This window comes from Stegostoma tigrinum, chromosome 10, assembly GCF_030684315.1.
Source record: "Stegostoma tigrinum isolate sSteTig4 chromosome 10, sSteTig4.hap1, whole genome shotgun sequence".
Classification (NCBI taxonomy): Eukaryota; Metazoa; Chordata; class Chondrichthyes; order Orectolobiformes; family Stegostomatidae; genus Stegostoma; species Stegostoma tigrinum.
Window position 1 is genome coordinate 26,796,411 of NC_081363.1, and position 25,311 is coordinate 26,821,721.

The 25,311-nt window shown below is 42.2% G+C and overlaps 1 protein-coding gene across 3 annotated transcripts in view; it reads left to right on the top strand.

The window, feature by feature from the left end:
* Positions 1 to 25,311, top strand: part of itpk1a (inositol-tetrakisphosphate 1-kinase a) — a 222,824-nt gene that overhangs the window by 28,250 nt on the left and 169,263 nt on the right. For 2 of the 3 annotated variants that reach the window (XM_048537571.2, XM_048537570.2), the window contains exon 3: positions 14,711 to 14,735. The exons of the other annotated variant lie outside the window; for it this stretch is intronic. In XM_048537571.2, the coding sequence (XP_048393528.1) occupies positions 14,711 to 14,735 (25 nt within the window). The remainder of the gene's footprint in view (positions 1 to 14,710; positions 14,736 to 25,311) is intronic. 3 annotated transcript variants of the gene reach the window in all.

Consider the following 25,311-nt stretch of genomic DNA (forward strand, 5'->3'; position numbering starts at 1 on the left):
TTTTAGGGGTGGGATGTGGTGCATAGAACAAGAAAGCCTAACCCTAAACTGAGTTAGGCTTTATTAGGGATGTTCTCTTAAAAAGGGAATGACAACTGGAAACTCTCAACACTGGAGGCTAGGTTATTAAGAACGTCAAATTTCTGAGATTTGTCCAAAAAAAACTAAATTCTGAAGAATATTTATATTTCTAAGTCTGCTTTCTTTCCCCAGATGCAGCCAGACCTGCTGAGTGTTCCCAGCAATTTCTGTTATAGTTTTTTTTTGCGATCTCTTGGGTAATATACAATCTCCAGTCTGCATTCTCAATCGAGTGAATTTGCCAGTCTAAAGACAATGGAAATGGAGTTAATGGAGTTAAGGTTCAGATTGTCCAGTTAGGCTGTGGCTAATGCAACAGCCTTCACTGGATTCAATAGTCTATTGCTGTCCAGTTTCTTCATGGTGTAACTCCAATGTATTAGACTAGACTAGTGTGTGTGTGTGTGTGTGTGTGTACACATGTGTGCGTTTTCACTTTGTGTGCTGAGCACCCTGGTTCAGGAGGAGAATATTTTGGTGAGCCTCCAGTTCTGTCCCAGTGAGCACGGCTGGATAAGACTTATGTGGAAACCTTGGTGGAGATGTGGATCAGCCTTTTCTTCGATGTACTTTATATAATGAGCAACTCTGAACTGGGCTTGAGTCCCTGTTGTAGAATAGGCAACGCACTAAAGTATTGTGCATTAATTCTACAGCTATAATTTCTCAAGAATCTATAATCTTTGGAGAAAAAGAGAAGGAAAATTTACTTTGCTTCTTGCATTTTTTTCTTTAGAAACAGCTTTCAGGTCACCATTATCCTGAACAGCATTAAGTAGAATCTGTTGAGTGACCAATAACTTTAGTTAACAGACACCCATAAGGAAGTGACAGTGGAAGATGCAGGACGACTTGACTTTTCTGAAATGTGGTTTCTTCGTTTCTAGAATTCTCAAAATAGCACTTTAGATTTTATAAGAGACTTCTATTTTCACTGGCTGTACAGATTAGAAGTGGTTTAGGAAGGAAATAGATATAATTCCGGAGTGGAGTGAAAGTGGGAACAGGGTATAGAGTTGGATGATTAGCAGAAATCATTGATGACTGAGCAGGCTCGAGGGACTAAGTGTGTGCTTCTCCGGCTCCTATTTTCAGTGTTTGCTGCAAACTAAACAAGCAATGAGCCTTGGCATAAATTCATTTTAAATTCTGTCACTGTGTGCATCTAGATTAAATTTAATCAAGCATCTCTGTTAATCTAGGCTAAGTTTATCATGTTCAGCATCTCCAGTGTTCTTTTGTGGATGCATAACTAAGGTGGTGCCTGTTTCCTTTATTTTCCCTGAAGGCACAAACTGTTCTTAAGGTGTTTGCCAAGATCTGGTACTTCGCTTCAACTGTAAGCCAAGGTATTGGGCCCTAAGAGCCAGCAGCAACACTGACAAACTAGCTTGATTGAGAATAACTAACTCATGCAAACTGGAGATTGTATATTGACGTATTATCTACTGAGCCATAGTGTGTGATAGAGCTTGGTGAAGATGCCTATTGGATATCCTTTCTGCCAAATAAGTGTTGCGTTTTGCTAGCTGTCTGCAGTATGGAAGGTAGAATGATCTGGACAATCATTGATCTAATGTACGGTTGAGTTGACAAATGTTAACGTTGGAAGAGAGAGATAGCAAGAACTGCCAATGCTGGAGTCAGATAAGTGTGGAGCTGGAGGAACACTGCAGGGCAGGCAACACCGGAGGAGCAGGAAAGCTGACGTTTTGGATCAGGACCCTTATTCAGAAATGCAAGAAATACTGCAGAAGGGTCTTGACTCAATGTCAGCTTTCCTGTTCCTCTGCCCAGTCTGCTGTATTCCTCCAGCTCCACACTGTTGGAAGAACTGCTTTAGTTGTGTGAACACTTAACACAGAAAGTTGCTGTAATTTGTGCCCGCAAAGTGTTTGCTACACGTTTAAGTAATGTTGTTAAAATGTGAAGAATAGAAAGAACCACATCGTACAAAAGAGGCCCTTGGGTGCATTGAATCTGCACTGACGTGTGAGAAACACCTAACCTTCAGCCTAATCCCATTTACCAACACCAGGCCTGAACCCTTGAATGTAAAGTGCCTAGTGACCATCCAGGTACTTTTTTTAAAGGATGTGAGGCAACCTGCCGCTTCCATTTCCACCCCCCCACCCCCCCCCCCCCCGTAGTGCATTCCAGAACATCACCACATTTTTTTGGGTTAAACAGGTTTATCCACACATAATTCACCCCACCCAAACCTTCTGCCCTTCACCTTGAGCCTGTGCTCCCTTGTGACTGACCCTTCAACTCGGAACTCGGAACCTTGTCCACTGTGCCCATGCCCCTCAATCTTGTACACCTCAATCAGATCGCCCCGCACTCTTCTCAGCTCAAACAAAAACTACCCAAGCCTTTCCAATCTTTCCTCAACTTAAACTTTCCATTCCAGGCAGTATCCTGGTGAATCTCCACTGCAACCCGTTCAGTGCAAAGACACCTGCCCTGTAATGTGGCAACTAGAAATGCACACAGTTCTTCAGTGTTAACATGAGGTAGAACATAGAACATAGAACATAGAACAGTACAGCACAGAACAGGCCCTTCAGCCCACAATGTTGTGCCGACCATTGATCCTCATGGATGCACCCTCAAATTTCTGTGACCATATGCATGTCCAGCAGTCTCTTAAATGACCCCAATGACCTTGCTTCCACAACTGCTGCTGGCAACGCATTCCATGCTCTCACAACTCTCTGCGTAAAGAACCTGCCTCTGACATCCCCTCTATACTTTCCACCAACCAGCTTAAAACTATGACCCCTCGTGCTAGCCATTTCCGCCCTGGGAAATAGTCTCTGGCTATCAACTCTATCTATGCCTCTCATTATCTTGTATACCTCAATTAGGTCCCCTCTCCTCCTCCTTTTCTCCAATGAAAAGAGACCGAGCTCAGTCAACCTCTCTTCATAAGATAAGCCCTCCAGTCCAGGCAGCATCCTGGTAAACCTCCTCTGAACCCTCTCCAAAGCATCCACATCTTTCCTATAATAGGGCGCCCAGAACTGGACGCAGTAATTGAGGTAATTGAGTAAATAGACAAACTATGGTAGAATGTCCCACAAACAGCACTTTAAATGAAAATGTAATCAAGTCTGATCCCAAACAGCTATTAGAGACACTGGTTCACTGAATCTGATTAAAACTCACATTCTTGAATTCTTCTTACTGCTTTTAAGAGATCTAGTTTTGGACCTCCAAGTCTCTTCAAGTTAGACTGTCTCAATGACTGATTTTATGTCTTAGTAACTTCTGAGACTGAATTCCCTGGTATTCCTGAAGTTGCTTTTAAAATATATAATTACTGGCAAAATTTCAACTTTTATCAACCTGTTATCTTCATTTTAACCTGCTCCTGAGTTTCTGTAAGCTCCAATGTTTCTCAATTAGATCAAGCAAATACTACTTTGGTGGGCTTCTTTCACCCTGCTTTCAGTTGCACTGAACTGTCAATGGCTCCTAGGGCTTTTCTTTACCCTTTTCCACAGCATGAGCTACCACTTTTCAGTTGTCTAGAGTCTACTGACAACAGCACTTCTGCTTTATCATCTCTTAACCACAAACTGAAGCTAACTCTCTCGCTTCAACAAATGCCCTGAGAAGTTGAAACTAGGGAACCATCTTGAACATCCATCTCCGTGATGCATAACATACTCTGATCTACCCTTAACCTGTCTTTTAGGCTAAGGGAATCATATTTTAGAATTTTTTTTCTCTTGGATGAATTAAATGAACTTTACATCCTTTGAGTTCACTAGATTTTTTTGACATTTAGTTTTTAATTCCCAAAACAAGCAATATTTCTGGACTGTCATTACCACAGGCCGGGCTCCAGGTCAGCAAGGACTCTTAGAGTTTTGATCCTACCTAATGCATAACCGCAAACATTTAAGGCTCTGATGTACACTAATTGTATTTATTCCATTTTTACTGTTAGTCTTTTATACTAAACAATCATATACTAAAGAACATGACCCAGCATCCTCTTTTATATACCCTGATATCTATCTATCTCTAATTGGAATGGACCAAGCATTTTTAGCTTATCCCTACCTGTGTAAATATGATAATTTAAACTTGACGTTCTGATTAAAACCAAAAGAACTGTGGATGCTGTAAATCAGCAACAAAAACAAAGTTCCTGGAAAAGCTGAGCAGGTCTGGCAGCATTTGTGAAGGAGAAAACAGTTAACGTTTCGGGTTTGGTGGCCCTTCCTCGGAACTGATGGAAGTTCTGAGGAAGGGTCACCGCACCCAAAATGTTAGCAGCTGTGAAAAAAGAGTTACCAGACCTGCTGAACTTTTCCAACAACTATATTTTTGTTCTTGAAGTTATTGTTCCTGTGTAACTGGTTCCTTGTACACTGAGGACCAAAACTGGACATTAGAATTCTAAATGTGGCCTAACCAAGACCTTGTACAGAGACAAAACAATATGGTTTATTGTAAGATAATAAAATATGAGGCTGGATGAACACAGCAGGCCCAGCAGCATCTCGGGAGCACAAAAGCTGACGTTTCGGGCCTAGACCCTTCATCAGAGAGGGGAATGGGGTGAGGGTTCCAGAATAAATAGGGAGAGAGGGGGAGGCGGACCGAAGATGGAGAGAAAAGAAGATAGGTAGGGAGGGGATGTCAGTCCAGGGAAGACGGACAGGTCAAGAAGGTGGGATGAGGTTAGTAGGTAGGAGATGGAGGTGTGGCTTGGGGTGGGAGGAAGGGATGGGTGAGAGGAAGAACAGGTTAGGGAGGCAGAGACAGGTGGGACTGGTTTTTTGATGCAGTGGGTGGAGGGGAAGAGCTGGGCTGGTTGTGTGGTGCAGTGGGGGGAGGGGACGAACTGGGCTAGTTTTGGGATGCTGTGGGGAAGGGGAGATTTTGAAGCTGGTGAAGTCCACGTTGATACCATATGGCTGCAGGGTTCCCAGGCGGAATATGAGTTGCTGTTCCTGCAACCTTCGGGTGGCATCATTGTGGCACTGCAGGAGGCCCATGATGGACATGTCATCTAAAGAATGGGAGGGGGAGTGGACATGGTTTGCAACTGGGAGGTGCAGTTGTTTATTGCGAATGAGCGGAGGTGTTCTGCAAAGCGGTCCGCAAGCCTCCGCTTGGTTTCTCCAATGTAGAGGAAGCCACACTGCATCCCAAAACCAGCCCAGTTCATTCCCCCCCCCCCCCCGCACCACACAACCAGCCCAGCTCTTCCCCTCCGCCCACTGCATCCCAAAACCAGTCCAACCTGTCTCTGCCTCCCTAACCTGTTCTTCCTCTCACCCATCCCTTCCTCCCACCCCAAGCCGCACCTCCATCTCCTACCTACTAACCTCATCCCACCTTCTTGACCTGTCCGTCCTCCCTGGACTGACCTATCCCCTCCCTACCTCCCCACCTATACTCTCCTCTCCACCTATCTTCTTTTCTCTCCATCTTCGGTCCGCCTCCCCCTCTCTCCCTATTTATTCTGGAACCCTCACCCCATCCCCCTCTCTGATGAAGGGTCTAGGCCCGAAACGTCAGCTTTTGTGCTCCTGAGATGCTGCTTGGCCTGCTGTGTTCGTCCAGCCTCACATTTTATTATCTTGGATTCTCCAGCATCTGCAGTTCCCATTATCAGTAATACATGGTTTATTGTAAGTTGAAAAAGCTCATCTGTGCAAAGCAAAAGTCCAATTTGTTTAGGATTTTGTTTCTCTTGAGCTTTTTATTCTCTTGACAGCTTGCATTTCAGTTTGATGTAAAATATACTTATTGATTTTTTGCCTATGTACATAATGTTGTTTATCTTGGTCATGTGCCATTTACCAGAACACAAACCATTCTCCCAATGCATTTTAATTTGCTAATAAACTTGTTTGTCACCCTGCACCTTTTTATTTCTAATGGATTCACAACAAATTGTTTCGGCTATGCAGTGAAATGATCTACTTTGTATAATGTTATGAGACCTCACATGAAAATTGTGTGGTGAAGGCAGGTTGTAAGTGGCCATGCTATCCATGTATTGACAGGGAACTTTGTCTTTAAGTTATTGCTCTGACACCTGTAGTTTGTTTTCCTTTCTTCAGTGTACTGCCATTATTTTGGATTCCAGCTGAGATTGATGTGTATAACATATACTGTTCTGCCTGGATTCGAACTTGCATGTTCACTCATGTCCCCTAAACCTCGCTGAGCTCCCCTGACTCTAATGCTGCAGCAGCATCTTGATTTTTAACAATCTCATCCTTCATTCCTTCCTCTTGCTCCTATCTTTGCGGCCTCTTTTTAGCTTTATGCTCTTGCAGAATTCTGCATTTGTACAGCTCTGATTGCTTTATGCAGATTTGATTTCCTTTATTTTGTTTTTGTGGCTGTGCCTTTGATCATGAGGGCCCTGAGCCCTTGTCAACCTCCTTATCTCCCATGTTTGCTGCATTTGTTTTAAGAAGTGCTTCCTTTAAACCTAAGCATTTTGTTCACCTGTCCTTAGACATAGGAAATACATGTGTGAAATTTGGACTGAACTAAAGTAAAACTGAAGTCACTGGAGTCTTACCAGAGCATAGAACTGTGGAGAGGGAGAGGGAGAGACCAAGCCTGAGGCAAGGGGAAAGGGTTGAGCAGGAGAAGCCTTTTGTGGTAACTTTGGCTGGTGCAGGAATTGAACCCATGATGCATTGCTGACCGGCCATTCAATCAACTCTACTGACGTGTACCAAAAATTCACAGCTTGTAACGACAGGGAATAGCCTTTTTTTTTCCTTTGAAATGTGTTGCAAAGTTTTTACTCTTAAAGATGCTGTATGAATTCAAGTCAGTGATTTGAATGATTTCAGTTGTTATCTTTTTCATTAATTCTACAGAGTGTGAGGACAGAGCAGGCTGGGAGCTGCTCACTGACTGACAGTATGCCTGTGGGATGTAAAGACAGGATGTGGTTTCCATACTGCTTTTTGAAATCGAGCAATATAAGCCTTCTCAACTTGGGAATTGGGGATGGAGTACTGAATGGAATTGAGGATAAATTTAAAAATCACTTAATTCATTGAAAATTAACCTAATCTCTTTAGAATGATCTCAAAGTGACGTCATGACAACAGAACAGGCGTATCCTCCAAGTGGTCTGTAAATTAAAGTTTTCTTGTATAGGCTGCTATTGACTTGTTGAGTGTTTTGATTTTTTTTAAAATGACCAGCGGATCAGCTTTGTTTTAAAACCAGATCAAAGTTTAGCTTGGAATAAGTTAGAACAAAAGTTGTGCTGCATTTGTGTAGCTCTGATCGCTTATGCAGTTTTGATATGGTTGCAGACCTGCTTTGCTTCAAGATTTCCCTTTATGCAGTAAAAGCATTGCAACTTGAATTCTGATTCAGGACTTGCAATGGCTTTGTCATGGAATAGTCAGCGGTTGCTTCTACAAGTGGACAAAGCAGAATGAGTTTTGGCGGTGAGTGATACTCATTTTGTTTCACTTTTTAACAGCACTTAAGGCTGTGGCTCCTGTTTCTGGCTTAGTCCCACAGTCCTTATGAGCCAATTTGCCCTGAATGTCTATCTGTCTTTGTCTACCTGTTGTGAAGCAGCATGTGTTTCAGCATGTTTTTCATGATATTCAGATGGTTCTTCTTTAAATGGCAATTCTTAGCCAATTTCTATCACAATTGGCTACAAAGTCAATTTTGCTGGAATTCCCTGATGTCCCTTCTGTCAACAGTCTGGTCTTGTATGGTTGGACTCAAGGAAACTTTGAGACTTCACACCTTTTGAGCGTTCAGTGGATATTCCAGGAAGCCTTGTATTATTTAAAAATCCTTTTCTGATTTTGTTTCATAGTTGGGCTGCAGTTGAATCCACAATGTCATGTAATTTGGGGGCCATTTTGTAAAACATGTCCATTTTTAAAGAATGTTGGTTTTGATTTCATTATGTATGACAGGAAAGAACAGTTTGAAAACATGTTGTGGATTCCTCTTGTAAGTGAAAATCAGTAGATTCTGAATAATAAATAGATGCTTCTTTTTGAGGAGGTTTTAACTCTTGCAAGCTCTGGGAAAAGAGAATTGTTTCTATGGATCGCCTGGCATCCGTGTCCTCAGCTAAAGGAATGCAGGAGGACCAGATGAATCAGACTTCTTAAATTTGAGAACCACTTAGGTTTTTGCATTCACCTTTCCATTTGATTAATAAATGGGCTTTTTTTTTGATGTTTCATATTGTACAAATGAGATTTACTTTTTAATATTAAAAGGTATTTGTACTTTTTAAAGAGCTTCAGAAATTTGCTCTTAGAATTCAAGGATTGTGTGTAGGATGAATGTCCTGGAGAAGCTCTTTAGGATCACATTAAAAATTGCTGCAGCGAACCACAGAATTAGAATTGGTAGGGGACCAAAAGCGTTCATTAGACTTACCGTGTCTGCTACAGCTCTCCAAATGAACATCTTGCTTGGTGCCTTCTGAGGTTTTCTCTCTAACATTTATTTTATAGACACAATCTTATCTAATTTTAAACTCTATCTGCCTCATCTCAGCTCACTGGCTCAGTTGACCAAAGTCTCCTTGTACTCTAAGATAGCCTTCTTTGCTATCTACGATCCAACCAATTTTGCTGTTATCTGCAAACTAACCATGTCCCCCAACATGTTCATCCAAATTGCTTATATAAATGACAGACAACAGTGGACCCAGCACCGATCCTTGTCACACCACTGGTCACAGGCTTTCAATCTGAACAGCAACCCTCCTCCATCACCCTCTGTCTCTTAACGTCAAGCCAATTTTGTATCTAATTGTTTAGCGCTCCATGTGATCTAACCCTACTCACCAGCCTACCTTGTGGAACCTTGTCAAAAGGCCCGCTAAAATTGGTGCAGACAATGTCTGTCTACTGTTCTGCCTTCGTCTATCATCTTGGCTAATTTCAAAAATCTCAAATTTGAGAGATATGCTTTTACATGCACAAAGACATGCTGACTATCCCTAATCGGTCCTTACCTTTTCAAATGCATGTAGATCCTGTCTCTGAGAATTGCCTCCAACAACTTGCCCACCACTGACTTTAGGCTCACCAGTCTGTAGTTCCTTCGCATTTCCCTGCAGCCTGCATTAGATAATGTCACAACGTAGCCGCCCTATTGTATTCCAGCACGTCACCCGTAGCTGTCAAGATACAAACGTATCTGCTGGAGGCCCACAATTTCTTCCCTAGCTTCTGGGGTCTCTCCATATTGAATGAAACTCCTCATTCTCCACCCCCCCACACCCCCACCCCTTCCGAGATACTGACATTTAATGGATAAGCATAACACAGGACTAACTATAAATGACTCAACATTTTCTCCCCATGCGCTCTGTTCGGATCTTTTTAATGATTTTTGAGGACTTGATTCAAATCTCGTTACGGTTTCTCTTCTCCAAGAATGTTAGCCCCAGCTTGTGAAATCAATCTATTTTCTTAATGAAATTCTGCATCCCTGGAGCCATTCTCTGAAACCTCTTCTACACTCCTCGGGTTTGCCAACACATATTTGTAAAATGCAGCGCCCAGCATTAGATGCAGGCTCCTACTTGATCTTGTACTCTATCCTGTATTAATGAAGCCTTGAATACTGGTATGCTTTATTAATGTAGAGCGTGGTGGGGTGCCTGGAACACGTTGCCAGCGGAGGTGGCGAAGGCGGGCACGACAGCATCATTTAAGATGTATCTAGATCGACACATGAACGGACAGGGAGCAGAGGGATACAGATCCTTGGAAAATGGATGACAGGTTTAGATAGAGGATCTGGATCGACGCAGCCTTGGAGAGCCAAAGGGCCTGTTCCTGTGCTGTAATGTTCTTTGTTCTTTAACTTATCTGTAGCCTCTCCTGCCATCTCTTTAATAAATTTTATGCACTTGTGCTTCATGGTTCCTGTGCTCCTGCACCCCTCTTATAGCTGTACATTTGTTTTATGCTGTTTTAGTCTTTTATTCTTCCAACCAGGAAATCATCAGCTGTTACTTCCTGCATTGAACCTTTTATCTGTCATCAGCCACCCACTGATCCCACCAATTAGTCAGTGTCGTTTCTCAAAATTCTGCACTGTTGTCCTCATGGTTTACAATACTCCCAAGTTTCATCGCACATCATCTTTTTAAATTGTTCTCAGCCATTGAGAATGGCAGCTATCATTAGTAATCACTATATCAAATGTTGACAGAATTGTAAAATGTTATTATTCCTTTCTTTCTCCTCCCTAAAGGCAGATGAAATATATCTAATGACTAAGGACAAAAATAAAATTGGGGAAGTTAAGAATAATAAAATGGAACTTTCCCCTCAAAAGGATTAAGGGAAATGTGGCATTATTACTGGACACTGAATATAAGAGACACAGTATGGAACAGGAGTAGTCCACTTACCATTAAAGAGATCGTGTGTGATTTGTGATCAAACTCCACATACCTGCCTTTGCCCCATATCCTTTAATACTTTTTGATTTAGCAAATAGGACTTTTTGTTTAAACATAATCATTCATCAATTTGCTTTTTTCATGGGTGTGAGTTACAAATGGCCATTTTTTTTGTGAAGAGTAATGTTTTTCATTTCTTGTTCACTTCTAATTTTCAGACATTTTTATTTCTCCCCTAGATCAAGACTCCTCGATTTTCAAAAGTAGTTTTTCTCCTATTTATCGATTTTTGATACCTGTAATCACAAACTTTAATCAAATCTCCACTTACCCTTCTAAATTCCAGGGACTGCAACCAGAATTTGTAGTTGTGTAGATCTTCCTCCTATAGTTTAAACCTTGAATTCAATTCATTCTAGAAATCTTTCCTCCTAGCCTATTCTGTTCTGTCCTGCCCAGCAATGATGAAGGCATTGGATGTGACTTGAATAATAGTCTGTAACACTGACACATTACCTCATCTTCCTGGTAATCTATTCCTGTAGTATCAAGACCAGCATTTTGTCACCTTTTTTTGTTTAAAAAAAATGTTTTTGCATTCGTTTGTGGCACTTTGATTCTTTTTTCCATGTACCTGGACTTTACACCTTTCTCTTAAACTTTCTTTTGATTATGTTTTTCTTGGCCTTTTTCTTTTCCCCACTAGTATGGTTAGATTACACTTGCCTTTATTGCTCAGTCCTGTGAGTATAGGAGTTTAGAAGTCATCTTCAGATTGTGTGCAAAGCATCAGTGAGGCTCTTCTGGAATGCTGTCTCCACTTCTGGTCACCCAGTCACAGGAAGGATATTATAAAGTTGGAGTGGGTTCAGAAGATATTTACTAAGTTGTTGCTAGGTATGGGAATTTTTTGAACTATGAAGAAAGGCTGGATAGGCTGGGACCTTGTTTCACTGGTGTGCAGGAGGCTGAGATGTTTTTATAAACTTCTATAATGTGGAGTACAGATAGATTTAATGGTACAATTTTAGCCTCACTGCGAAGCCTCTTCCAGGGATGCCTAACCTGAAGAGGTTACCCTCCTCCCTCCGGACCAACCTCGGGGAATCTCTCTCCCACTGCAACTCTCTTGTCCGCCTCCCCCTCTATCCCTATTTATTCCAGAACCCGCTCCCATCTCCCTCTCTGAAGAGTCTAGGCCCGAAACGTCAGCTTTTGGGCTCCTGAGATGCTGCTGGGCCTGCTGTGTTCATCCAGCTCCACACTTTGTTATCTTGGATTTAATGGTAGTTGTCTTTTCCTAGGATGGGGTATTTCAAGACTAGGGGGCACCTTTTTTTAAGGTGAGAGGATAGAGATTTTAAAAAAGACACAAGGCGAATGTTTTACACTGAGGGTGGTTCACGTGTGACATGCACTTCCTGAGGAAGTGGATGTGGCCACAATTACAATGCTTAAAAGACCTGTAAATAAGCACACGAGTATATGGAAAGGCTTGGACCAGGAGCAGGCAGGTGGGGCTAGCTTACATTAGGATTATGTCCAGCACGGACTGGTCAGATTGAAGCACCTGGCTCTGTGCTGTATGACTGTATGATTTGAGCAACAGTATGAAATGGTTCCTGAATAAGAAAGAATTGAAGAGTATGGCAAAAAAGGAAGATGCCATTAATCTAAGGCGGGGGGGAAATATTAGATAGTAGGAATTTCTGAAGAAGGGCCTAGGCTCACAACGTCAGCTTTCCTGCTCCTCTGATGCTGCGTGGCCTGATGTGTTCATCCAGCTCTACACCTTGTTACCCTGGGGGGGTGGTGAGAAATATTAGTTTGGCCAAAAAAAAACAACTTTCCTGAAACTATGGGTGAAGCACATGGTAGCACCACGACTGAGTGGCTCAGTAGTTAGCACTACTGCAGGGACCTGGATTTGATTCCAGCCTGGGGTGACTGTCTGTGTGCAGTCTGCACATTATCCCTGTGTCTGCGTACATTTCTGCCAGGTGTTCTTGGTTTTCTGCTGCGGTCCAAGGATATGTAAGTTGGATGGGTTAGCAATGCTAAATTGTCCATAGTATTTGGGGATGTGTAGGTTAGGTGCTTAAGCTCTGTGAAATGCAGGGCGAGGTTGGAGAAATGGATCTGGTTGGGATACTGTTCAGAAGGTCTGTTTGGACTTATTGGGCTGAATGGCCTGTTCCCACACTGGGGATTCTGAGATTCTATGATGAGAATAGCTTGATGTCTGTAACACAACATTTTTGTTATTGTGCTGTTGCTCTCAAAAAAAGCAGAAGTAACTCATTTGGCTCTTTGAACCTGCTGGCCTATTCAATTACACTGATCAGTTTGTGTCTTCAATTCCATGTTCCCATCTAGACCAATAATCTTTTTGATCCCTGCCTAATGAGGGTCTATTTGCCACCATCTTTAAAGATAATCAATGGCCCTCATTTCTGCTGATTGCTGAGGTAATGGAATCAATTGAAGTGAAGTGGATTTTGTTTCTATTTGTTAGGATTATTTTCTGGCCTTGGTGTTGGCTTCTGACACAATTGGATTACCCTTGATGCTGCAGAACCCTGAGTGGGAAGGTCAGATTTTGTTGGGGAGTTTCACCCTTTTAATGGCTTGTTCCAAATGTTAGAGATTTATAGCACAGAAACGGACCCTCCCAGTCTAACTTGTCCATGCCAGCCAGATATCCTATGTAAATCTAGTCACATTTGGCCCATATCCCATCAGCCCTTTTCATGTACACTTCCAGATGCCTTTCTAAATGTTGTAGCTGTAGCAATCTACACCACCTCCTCTGGCAGCTCACTCCATGCACACATCACCGTCTGCATGAAGAAGTTGTCCCTTTTTTTTTGGGGTCCTTTTTTTTCTCTCAAATCTTTACCCTCCCCTTTTTCAAACCTATGCGCTCTAGTTTTTGGATTCTTCCCACCAGGCCTCCTCCTTTCTCCTCCACCCCCGCCCCAATCCCAACCTGGGGAAAATACCTTGCCTATTTACCCTATCCATGCCCCTTTTATGATTTTATTAAGGTCACCCCCTGGCCTCTGACACTGCAGGGAAAATAGCCCCAGCCTATACAGCCTTTTCCTGTAGCTCATCCCTCCAACTCTGGCAATATCCTTGTAAATCTGTCCTGAACCTTTTCTAGTTTCACAATATCCTTCCTATAGGAGTGAGACCAAAACTGCTCACAGTATTCTAAAAGTGACCTAACTGATGTCCTGTACAGCTACAACATGACTTCCCAATCCTATGCTCCATGCAATGACCAATAAAGGCAAGCATTTCAAACACCTTCACTATCCTATCTACCCGCAACTCCACTTTCAAGGAAATGAACCTGCACTCCAAGGTCTTCTTATTCAGGAACACTCCTCAGGACCTGCCCTGATTTGCCTTCTCCAAATGCAGCACCTCACATTTATCCAAGTTAAACTCCATCTGTCATTCCGTGACCCATCTGATCAAGATCCCCTTGAACACTGAGGTAACCTTCCTTGCTGTCCACTACGCCTCCAATTTTGGTGTTATTCATCAACCAAGTTTTTTTTTAAAAGGAGGGCTAAAATTACGAATGTCTTAATGGATTTGCTTGAATTGGCTGTCACATGTTTATAGAGGTAGAATTTTGGTAACAAAAAAAAGTTGCTGGAAAAGTTCAGCAGGTCTGGCAGCATCAAGGTGAAAACAGTTCGTGTTTAGGGGCTGGCCCTTCCTCAACTTTATTTTTCCTGATTTTACAGCATCTGCAGTTCTTTCAGTTTTTATTTATGTAGAATTTTGGTGTCAGGTTCATATTTAGAAATATGCAAAATATCTTATTGTCAAAATGTTCTGTGAGGACAATTGACTCTGCTGCCAGCTTAAAGCCATAGTGGTCAGCGCAAGACAGTTTTAAATACTTTTGATTTTTTGTTTTGCACGCTTGTTTGCTCACTTATGACCAAAATGGGCTGAATCTTTGGCACGACCGACAAAATGAAAACAAACAATTTGTGGTTTTAACTGTGCAGTTTAAAATGATTGCAAATACTCACTTAATTCTTGCTGTTGTGCTTTGAGGAAAAAAATGTTTTAGAATTTTTTTTGCTGGAAAGTAGAGGCTGATCTACATTTGATGTGGGTCGGTAATGTTTTTCTTAAACTTTATTGCCTTGAAACTGTGTATATTTCTGTTTTTCACTAATTTATCCTGTCCTTTTCTCTTTCTAGGAAAAGAGGCATAGATGTTGTACAGGTGAGTCACACTACTTTTTTTCTTGCTGCTTGTTTGACTTATTGGTATGGTCAGATAAGATAATAGGTTTATTCGATGAATGATGCATCAAGGGAAAGCTGCACAGTTAGTGTGTCATGGCCATTTCATGATTGTGTGTCTGTGTCATGGGCCCCAGTACCTTTTTTTTTTGGATGTGTAATTTTTGGTTTCTAACTTTTAAATTCAGTTTTAATAGTGACAATGAAGTGAGGATTGTCAAGTGGTGACTCGTTACAGAAATGACAAAATGCTCTGTACTACTTGAAGGGAAGTGGAGGAGAAGCAAGAAGTATTCTGCATATTTTCATTGACTGACAAGTTCATTTATTTTGTGCATATTGTTTGTTAATGGAAGAAGATTCCACTGAATCCAAGGGAGATCATGCCACTAACGTAGACTTGATTGATAGTGTTGAAGAGGAAGTATTTCAAATAAGTTTTTTTTTAAATGTCCTTTCTGCCTGGAATGTTTGTTCAACCATCACTATGAAAACTGAAGTCCCGTTCTTAAAGCATACATGTACATGTAGTGTGAAATCAATATCATCCCTACTTTCAGTAAGGGCCTACCATATGTCTAGATTACAACAACGATTGTACTTCAGAGCTACTTAATTACCTGTAAAATATTTTGGGACTCGCTAAGATTGTGCCAAATAAATGCAAATCTTTCTTGTTGCGTGTTATCAATGGACCTCTGAAATGTTAATTCTGATCTCGTACTCAGTCTCTCTGTGGCTGTAACACTGTATTCTGTGATAACAAAGTGTGGAGCTGGATGAACACAGCAGGCCAAGCAGCATCTGTGCTCTGTTCTGCACTTTGGTGGACTCTCTGGTGCACTTTGTATGGTAAAATCTGTCTGCAGAGCATGCGAAACAACACTTGTTTTCACTGTATCTCTGTACATGTGCCAACAATAAATCAATCAGTCTACTTCTGCTGTGGAGATTTTGTTTCCATTTGCTGATGTGATTTAGAAATTTTAACTCCCCAAAAGCAGATGATGGGGTTGGGTCAACTGAGATCTCACAATCTTATTTTAAGCCCAACATGCCTCAATCCTGCCTTTTTGGTTTTAAAGATGTCAGACAACCAAACTGCTTTCACTTTAATGAGACTACTTGTGTCAGGCTTAGCTCTTTTTAAATTTTACATTGAACATTTTGGTTAGGCAAGTGCCTTTTATAACACCACTTCTGGACGAATAGAAAGAGGAATGACCAAGTGTAAACCACTGTAGCTATTAGTCATTTTCTTTCATCTCTTCATGAGTTGTGGGCATTGTTTGCTTGGGCTAGCCTTTATTGCCAGCCCCTAGTTGCCCTTTTAAGGTGGTGGGGAGCTGCTGCCTTGAACTGCAGCAGTCCTCCTGCTGTGGATTGACCCAAATATTGTCGGGGGGGGGGAATTCAAGGATTTAGACGGAATAATACTCCTTCCTTTTTATGCATGACGTCTCACCAACCTGGCCTTTCAATTCCCCTTAAACCACTCCCACCACTCCCACCAGTCTCGATTGTTTCTGCTCTGTCGGTGCCCTCTGTCTGTGGCCCCTGCTTGCAGTTGCTGCAGCCTGGTGTCAATGCCATACCTATACAATAGCTGATGCCCTTGCCCTCTCCCAAACATTTGAGTCCGGTCTTACAGCATGGGAGCACCTCCTGAGTTAGTTGTTTTTTCAAGTTAGTCCAGTTTTAGTCATCAGCTTCTGGGTTTGATGTACAGTGTCTGGAATTTTCTGTGGGTTAAGGGGTGGAAAGATGTGTTAGGCAATTGACAGGGGAAAGGGAGACAGTATTCCAGGAATGTGTCAGCTTTTACTGACTTTTGTCATTTTATGTGCCATAAGTTAGGTGTCCCACGTCCTGGCACTGATTTAAAATTGACATAATTTCTGAAGGACGCAATTTGATTATTTCATTTCCAATGGTTCCTGTTTTGCCTACACCATTTAGGAAAGCAACTAATTTGTCTCGGTGTCCTCTCTTTATACATTTTGTCATAGGATTTCTTGTGGAATGTGGTGTTTCCCAATTGAATGGAGTTAAAGTGCTACTGCATAGAATCAACTCACCAGGATTTGACTTTTCATGTGTTCCTCAAGTTTGAACTGAAATGTCATTTAAACTGGGAGTTTAAGACCAGAAAGTGCTCAGAAACTTGTTTTCAAAGGCAAAAAAATTGCAGGCTTTATTATTGTGTGTAATTAGTTCAAAGACTTTCAAAATATGTTGAATTATTTGAAGTAGACTGGCTGATCTATGTGGAGACTCAGCAGTCAATCGTGTCATACCTACATCTAGTAAGAGCAGTGTGATGAATAACCCCTCCTGTCTTATTTTGATTCTTTCAGTAAAGAAGAATGGTGGTTCAATATTTGTGTCCATATTTGAAATGCAATGAAAATTTGAGACCAGCACTTATCATGGAATGTCGTCATTATTGTTGTGTCCCTACCAGACCACCTGAGAGTGATCTCATTAAACTCGCATCCCAACTCCTTCCCTATAGTTCCCCCTCATGGCAGTAGGATGCCCCAAAGCACATTTAAAGTCAACCTAGTACTTTTTCAAGTGTATTTAATACTGGGAGGTAGGAAGCAAACAGCCAGTTTATACACAGCATGTTTCCACAAACAACAATATTGTGATGTCTGAATCTGTACTTCACAGACATTGATGGAGAGGTCATTATTGAGCAGGAGTCCAGGGATAACTCTGCTGCACTAAGCTAACACCATGAAATCTTTGCATCTATTTGAAAAGAGTGCACAGCATCTTAGTTTATTATAACATCTGAAAGATGGTACTTACTCACTAATGCACTGGAGTGTAAGCTCCTCTGTATCCAAGTCTGTGTGTGCTGTAGAATCCATCCACACCAGCTAATGTTGGGATAGGGTGCCACCACCACTGCTTCCCTTCAGCCAGAGCCTTGGGGTTACTCTGGTAAGAGTGAACCGTTAATGAGTCTTAACAAGAAGCGGTATTTAGAGCCATAGAGTGGCTCTAAAGGCTGGAACCTTTTCACTGGAGTGTAGGAGGTTTAATGGTGATCTTATAGAAGTTTATAAAATCATGAGGGGCGTTGATAAGATGAATAGCAAAGGCCTTTCCCTTAAGGTGGTGAGAGTTCAAAACTAGGTGCATATTATTAGCGGAGGAAAGACTTAAAAAGGACGTGAGGGGCAACTTTTTATGTGAAGTGGTTAGCGTATGGAATGAACTGTAGGAGGCATTGGTGGATACAGGTAAGTACCTGAGTAGGAAAGGTTTGGAGGGATATGGGCCAGACACAAGCAGGTGGGAGTACTGTACGGTCGGTTGGTGAGAATCTCTTTCTGGATTCTGCGCAATCTTTCTGCAGCTGACCTATGGACATCACGTGCTCAACTGAATGATGCTCAAAGTGATAGGCACCTTCGTGGAATGTTCTCCAGCTTGTATGTTCAAGGGCAGGAGATTCCCATGTCGGTGGGCTTATGGGAATTGTTTAGGGAATGGAGCCCTTTGTGTTTTTAGGAAGTTGTTTTGTAGGGCTCCCACGATCACAGCCGGTCGTGATTACAATGCCGGGATACTGGGAATGTTGGTGCGGGAGAGGGCTCTCTCTCTCTCTCTCTCTCGCGCTCATTGGTACGGCTCTCCTGCCGGTGGATTTACAGGATGTTGTGACGAAAGCACCAGTGATAACGCTGTAGGGATCGAGGTGTTTTGTGTACATGGTCCAAGTTCCTGCATTTGTCTTAACATGCGGTTTATAATGCGATGCCAACAGTTGTGCGTTACGCTGGTAAGTTAGAGATTGCTGCGGCTACTTTGAAACACAATGTTGAGGCAGCTGATACAGTTGGAATTATGAAGTAGAGAGAGATAATGGGAACTGCAGATGCTGGAGATTCCAAGATAATAAAATGTGAGGCTGGATGAACACAGCAGGCCAAGCAGCATCTCAGGAGCACAATTTGAAGTAGACTGTTTGTTATCCACCACCACCCACCCAAAGGTGTATGACATTGTCAGATTGGATGGAGCTTAATGCAGTCTCCAACATTAACCCTTTTCAGAACCATTGCAACAAAACACAAAGTCCGGGAGTGATACTTAAACCTGCAACCTTCCGGCAGGCAGGTACTACCAACTGAGCCGGAGGATACATGGTAATGTTAGTGGGACAAGGTGGTTGGTTTTTATTTTTCTGCCGCTGTCTTGTTTGTTTGTGCACTAGAAGTGTTAGTAAATGTGTGTTTGTGTGTTAACGGACTCTCAAGGGATGGGAGCACAATTTTAACTCCTGTGCAGATCTTGTGATTGTTCAAGAGTAGCACAGAAGCAATGCAGTTTGTTAAGCAGTAGACCTGTGGTAGAGACGCAAGCTAGTACTTAACCTTTGCATTGGGAAGCTTGAAGCTTTTTCCCACTCCACTACCTGAATCTTCCACCTCATGGCTAATGGTGCAAATAGTTACTGAGATCCTGAGCGTGGACAGTGTTAATGTAGTCACACAAGCTTCATGTTTGGTGAATACATTAGTTCAGATTATACCATTCCTATATCTACTCACTGGCACATAAAAGGAAACTGGAGTAGACACAGGCTAATGTTCACATCACAGCAATATGTTTATCTACCAACTTTTGGACATAAATGATGCAAGATTGTGAATCTTTATTAAACTGTTGCTTTTGCATCCCTTGAGGTGGTGTTGTTGTTTAACTCTTGCTTCCTTGTGTAAAAGTGAACAGCATTACAATGTAGCTCTTTATTTGCAGTTTGTTGTACAATGTGAAAAGTCTCGCAGCTGATGGCTGTCTTTTTCCAATAGATAATTCCAGCACTCCTCTATAGTAAGGCTCACTTCACTGAAAAGCCAGGAGGGGAAGCTGTCACAAAGGAGAATAGTTCATTTAAATAACTGGTTCTGCTTGTGATCATTGGAAAGGACTTCCTTTTTAATATATAAGAAGTTTCATTCTCAGCCTACACATGTTGCAAAGCATTTTTTTAAAAATTGTAAGCTTGGATCTTTGGAAAAGTTCTTTTGGGTGTGTTTCTCAATGTACCTGGGAGGCTGACGTTTTTGATGAAGTCAGATAATAATAGAACCTTGCTTTGTTACTGTCAGGGAGTTTTTTTTATAAATAGGTGGCACCATCTGCTATCTCTTTGAATCCCTGTCAGATCTATTTCATTGTTTTTTAATTTCACATTCCTGCATCTATTACTCCCTTTTATTGTTTGTTCCATATCTCTTGGTACGCATTTTTCTCCATCCCTTGCTTAATTATAGCCATCCACTTTGCTCCACAAATGGTATTTGTCACCCTGCTGCTGCTACCACTTCCTTCTCAGATTTTCAAAAAGACCTTCTTTCTGGCCAGAGCCATGAGTTCCTCTTTTGGGAATTAACAACATTGTTCACCTGATTTCTCCCTTCTTTGTTCTGTATCGCTGCTCCTTGTCCCTTTTTTTAAAAAAATCTGTTTCATTTCACCCAATTTAACTGCAAATAGCATTTGAAAAGATTAACACAGAGGTGTTAAGCAATCTGAGGGAGAAATGAATAAAAGATTATATTTCTAAAATCAGGTGAAGAGGGGGAGGGTGATCCTGACGTGTGTGCACACTGACACTAGCCAGTTAGTTTGTCTACATGTTAAGAGACAGTACTCAGTAATTAGCACTGCTGCCTCACAGCACCAGGGACTATGGTCAATTCCACCCTCAGGCAACTGTACAAATTCCACGTAACATTCTCCCCCTGTCTGTTTCTCCAGATTTCCTCACACGATCCAAAGATGTGCAAGTTAAGTGGATTGGCCATGCTAAGTTGCCAATAGTATCCAGGGGATGTGTCGGCTAGCCACGGCTACAGGGATAAGATCTGGGTGTGATGCTCTTTGCGGGGTTGGCGTGGAGTTGATGGGCTGAACGGCCTGCCTCCGTGCTGTAGGGATCCTGTGCTTCTATCTTAACTTCCAGCCCGAATGAAGGATTTCCTGCTTATGCACAGCTGTATGCTTTCCATTTTGATTTCAGCTTTTTAAGATTTTTAGATTTTTTGTTTCCTTCCTCATTCAATTTCCAAAACTTGGAAATCATAAACAAAAGAAACTAAAAATACCCAGTAGTTGTGATAAAAGGTCATTGATGTAAAATGTTAATTGTGTTTCTCCCTGCACATGCTGCCTGACCTGCTGATGTTTTTCCAGACTCTCTTGTGTTCTGGCAGCGTACATCACTGACAGGTCTATGAGCAAACTTGAGAGCTTCCCAACAGCATTTGAAGATGGATGTATTTTGTTTGGAATCTTTCCATGCTGGCAACGATTGTGTTTCCACTGATTTTAGGGTAAAGCCTGAGGTAAATGTTTGGAGCTGTAAAAATGTTGATAGTAGGCATCTCCTTATGTCGACTACAGTTGTGAATATCTTGGGAGATTAGAAAAAGAGAACTAAAGGTCATTTTAATCTCTAACTCCTTTTTAGGTCTTTGACAAATCAAACAGTTTAATTTAGTTGGTTTTGACTGTATTGTCCCTACATATTCTTTGTCTTTAACCTACAAGACAACACAATATCTTGATCACAAACCAAGATAACACGTGGTATTTACTTTAACTTAAATTCTGAATATTCAGTTTAAAATATTAACCGTGTGCTGCAAATTAAGAAAACGATCAAAGAGTGGGCAGGTAAAGAACATCTTTTATTTTAGAGATAATGGGAACTGCAGATGCTGGAGAATCCAAGATAACAGTGTGTGGAGCTGGATGAACACAGCAGGCCAAGCAGCATCTCAGGAGCACAAAAGCTGACGTTTTGGCCCTAGACCCTTCATCAGAGAGGGGGATGGGGAGAGGGAACTGGAATAAATAGGGAGAGAGGGGGAGGCGGATCGAAGATGGAGAGAAAAGAAGATAAGTGGAGAGGAGAGTATAGGTGAGGACGTGGGAAGATGGACAGGTCAAGGAGGCGGGATGAGGTGGTAGGTAGGAAATGGAGGTGCGGCTTGAGGTGGGAGGAAGGGATGGGTGAGAGGAAGAACAGGTTAGGGAAGCAGAGACAGGCTGGGCTGGTTTTGGGATGCAGTGGGGGGGGTGGGGGACGACGAGCTGGGCTAGTTTTGTGATGCACTGGGGGAAGGGGAGATTTTGAAGCTTGTGAAGTCCACATTGATACCATTGGGCTGCAGGGTTCCCAAGCGAGATATGAGTTGCTGTTCCTGCAACCTTCGGGTGGCATCATTGTGGCACTGCAGGAGGACCAGGGTGGACATGTCGTCTGAGGGATGGGAGTGGGGGTTGAAATGGTTTGCGACTGGGAGGTGCAGTTGTATATTGTGAACTGAGCGGAGGTGTTCTGCAAAGCGGTCCCCAAGCCTCCGCTTGGTTTCTCCAATGTAGAGGAAGCCACACCGGGTGCAATGGATACAATGTACCACACTGGCAGATGTGCAGGTGAACGTCTGCTTGATATGGAAGGTCATCTTGGGGCCTGGGATAGGGGTGAGGGAGGAGGTGTGGGGGCAAGTGTAGCACTTCCTGCGGTTGCAGGGGAAGGTGCCGGGTGTGGGGGGGGGGGGGGGGGGGGGGGTGTGTGGAGCGGACAAGGGAGTCACGGAGAGAGTGGTCTCTCCGGAAAGCAGACAAGGGTGGGGATGGAAAAATGTCTTGGGTGGTGGGGTCGGATTGCAGATGGCGGAAGTGTCGGAGGACGATGCGTTGTGTCCGGAGGTTGGTGGGGTGGTATGTGAGAATGAGGGGGATCCTCTGGGGGTGGATGTGGCGGGGGTGGGGTGTGAGGGTATGTTGCGGGAGATGCGGTCAAGGGCGTTCTCGACCACTGCGGGGGGGAAGTTGCAGTCCTTGAAGAACTTGGGCACCTGGGATGTCCTTGAAGAACGTGGACATCTGATATCTGAGGTCTGATCTGATATTGTGATATGAGGTGCCATTAGGATCCCTGAACTCAGCAACAGTATGGAAGCCAAAGCCTACACGGAATTCCACCTCATCCGGACTGAGGCATACTGCTACCATCTGCTTCGGCCAACTGGGCCAGAGTGTCCCTGAAAAGTTTGTATCATCTCTATAGCCTATTTAACTGTGACATCAATTTCCAGAAGTTGAAAAGTGTATGAAGGCTCTAAGAGGCTGAGTGTTAAATTTTCACAGCTTCAAATAACTCCTTCAGTGTTTTACTTGAGCAGTTCTGGGTCTGAAGGTAATACTAAGCTCCTTAATCTGAGTTGCTAGAGATTTGTTTTGTTTTTAAGAAATTATCTCCTCAGTTGTGCAGGAGCAATGTTTTAAGTATCAGTCTTCAGCTGTAAACCCTGCAGAAATCTGCCAAATTGAAACTAAAACAGGAAGGTTATCATTGTTTCCTTTTTAAGCTTAAAGCCCAGAATATTTCATTAGATAGCCTACACTATATAAATTTCATGTGTAAACTCTCCAAATGTGAACAAAATACCATTAGTTGTTAAACTCCATAGGCTACTAGTTCAAAATTCAAAAATACATTTTTCTATATATGTAAATCTTACACTCCATAATCACACTACACATGGACTCTTTTTTTTGCTATGCTAACAAAATATACTATGATTGCTTAGTGTACCCTACAGAGTCGTAAGTTAATGTACTGGAATATGACTGAACAGTTAGGAAACAGGGTATCGTAGTATAAAGTTATTTTCACTTAGAAAGTTCCATTCCGGAAGTGTTTGGTTGGAACCCTGAGGGGTTATTTGAAGCTGGGAAAGTCTAAGAATATGGTAGACAACCAGGAGGCTGGAAGAACACAGCAAGCCAGGCAGGATCTGGAGGAAAGGAGAAATAAATTTTTGGGTATGACCCTTCTTCAGGGTGAAGTGTAAGATCAGTTGTGTGAATAATCAAGGAAGACATTATCAGATCATGAATCAAAAGAACCCGGTAAGTCAAATCTATTGATATGATAGAGCTGGGAACTCTTACTGTCTATTGTTTGAATAAAGCAATGTTATTAGGATAGATGGGATTGTATTTTAGCTGTGTTTGGAAATATTAAGTATTGTGCTAATTGTAAATAGCTTTGTATTCTATTTGATCTTAATTTCTAAAGTTAAAATTTATATTAGTGTTAAAACCCAATGCTGCATATTTGATGGTTTGCATTTCAATGAACGATCACCTTGTTAAACTAGAAACAAAACCAAATACGATCGATCAAGCCAGCTTTCGTTCTGGAATCTGACCTGCCCGATGATAACGCTGAGACAAAATTCAGCAGCCAGCAAATATCCTGCATACATTTTTAAATTGGTCATAGCCTGCCCTGGAACAACCAGCAGTTATGTGTTTGTTTCAAACATCTGAAAGCGCTTTTATGTAATATTGAATTACTTAAAAATGATATGTGGTGTTAAGGACATGAGTATGATGTTTGAGAACAACATCTTGTGTAACTTGCAGGAACTTTGGTCTGTTTACTACTTTTGGTTTGTCAATGTTTGCTGGCATTCAATGAAGTCATAGTCTGAACGTATGAAATTCCTGATGTACAGCCTTTACAGGTCTGTTTTTATTTGACATTTGCATTATCTCTTCATTTTCTATGCCCATCTGCATCCTCTGTTTCACTTATTCATTGGCCTGGTATGGAGAATCACATTAAGCAGTCAGTGCTGTTTATCGAGTGTTTGGGTGTTTTCAGTAGATAGTTGAATGAACGGTATTGCCTGAAACAAGTCTTTAGTTTTGAAATTCAGCAGTAGACCTTTCTTTAAACTTGTCTCTTTAAACTTTTGTCTCTTACTGTGATAAATTATGACACCATTCTCCTACCCTTCCAGTTCCATTGGCATGTTGGTATATCGTACCGCTGCTTGCCTAATCTCTTGGCAGCCTGCCACCAGCAGGGTGACTAGTTTGGGTGCCATTATGTTGGCATTTCAGCCACTAACAAGAGGTTAACTTGAAATATAAACAAAAAGTGATGGAGACACCCAGCAGATCTGACAGTAACTGTGGAGAGAGAAACAGTAAACATTGAGTCCAACCTGAGGGGTGACCTGATAAATGCCTACAAAATTGAGAGGGTGGATAATCAAAGGCTCTTCCCCAGAATGGACAGGTCAACGACGAGGACACAAGTTCACGGTGAGAGACGGAAGTTTAGGGGAGAAGTGCACAAACTTTTTCGCACAGGGTGGTGCGTGCCTGGAAGGCTGCCAACGGAGATGGTGGAATTAGGTGCGTTAGCAACTTTTAAGGCCTATTTTGATAGACACATGAATGGGAGGTGAGCAGAGGGATAGAAACTGCATGGGCAATAAGTAGCAGGTCTAAATAAGGACTAGGAATCAATGCAGTCTTGGTGGGGTGGGGGTGGTGGTGGGCCTGCTCCTGTGCTGTATTGTATCTCCTGTTCCAAAGGACAGGCCTGTTGGGCAATGTTAACTGTTTTTCTCTTTCCACAGATACTGCCAGACCTGCTAAATCTCTCCATCACTTTTTCTTAGTTTTTTTTCAGTCCAACATCTGTAGTTTACTTTCTATTTTAT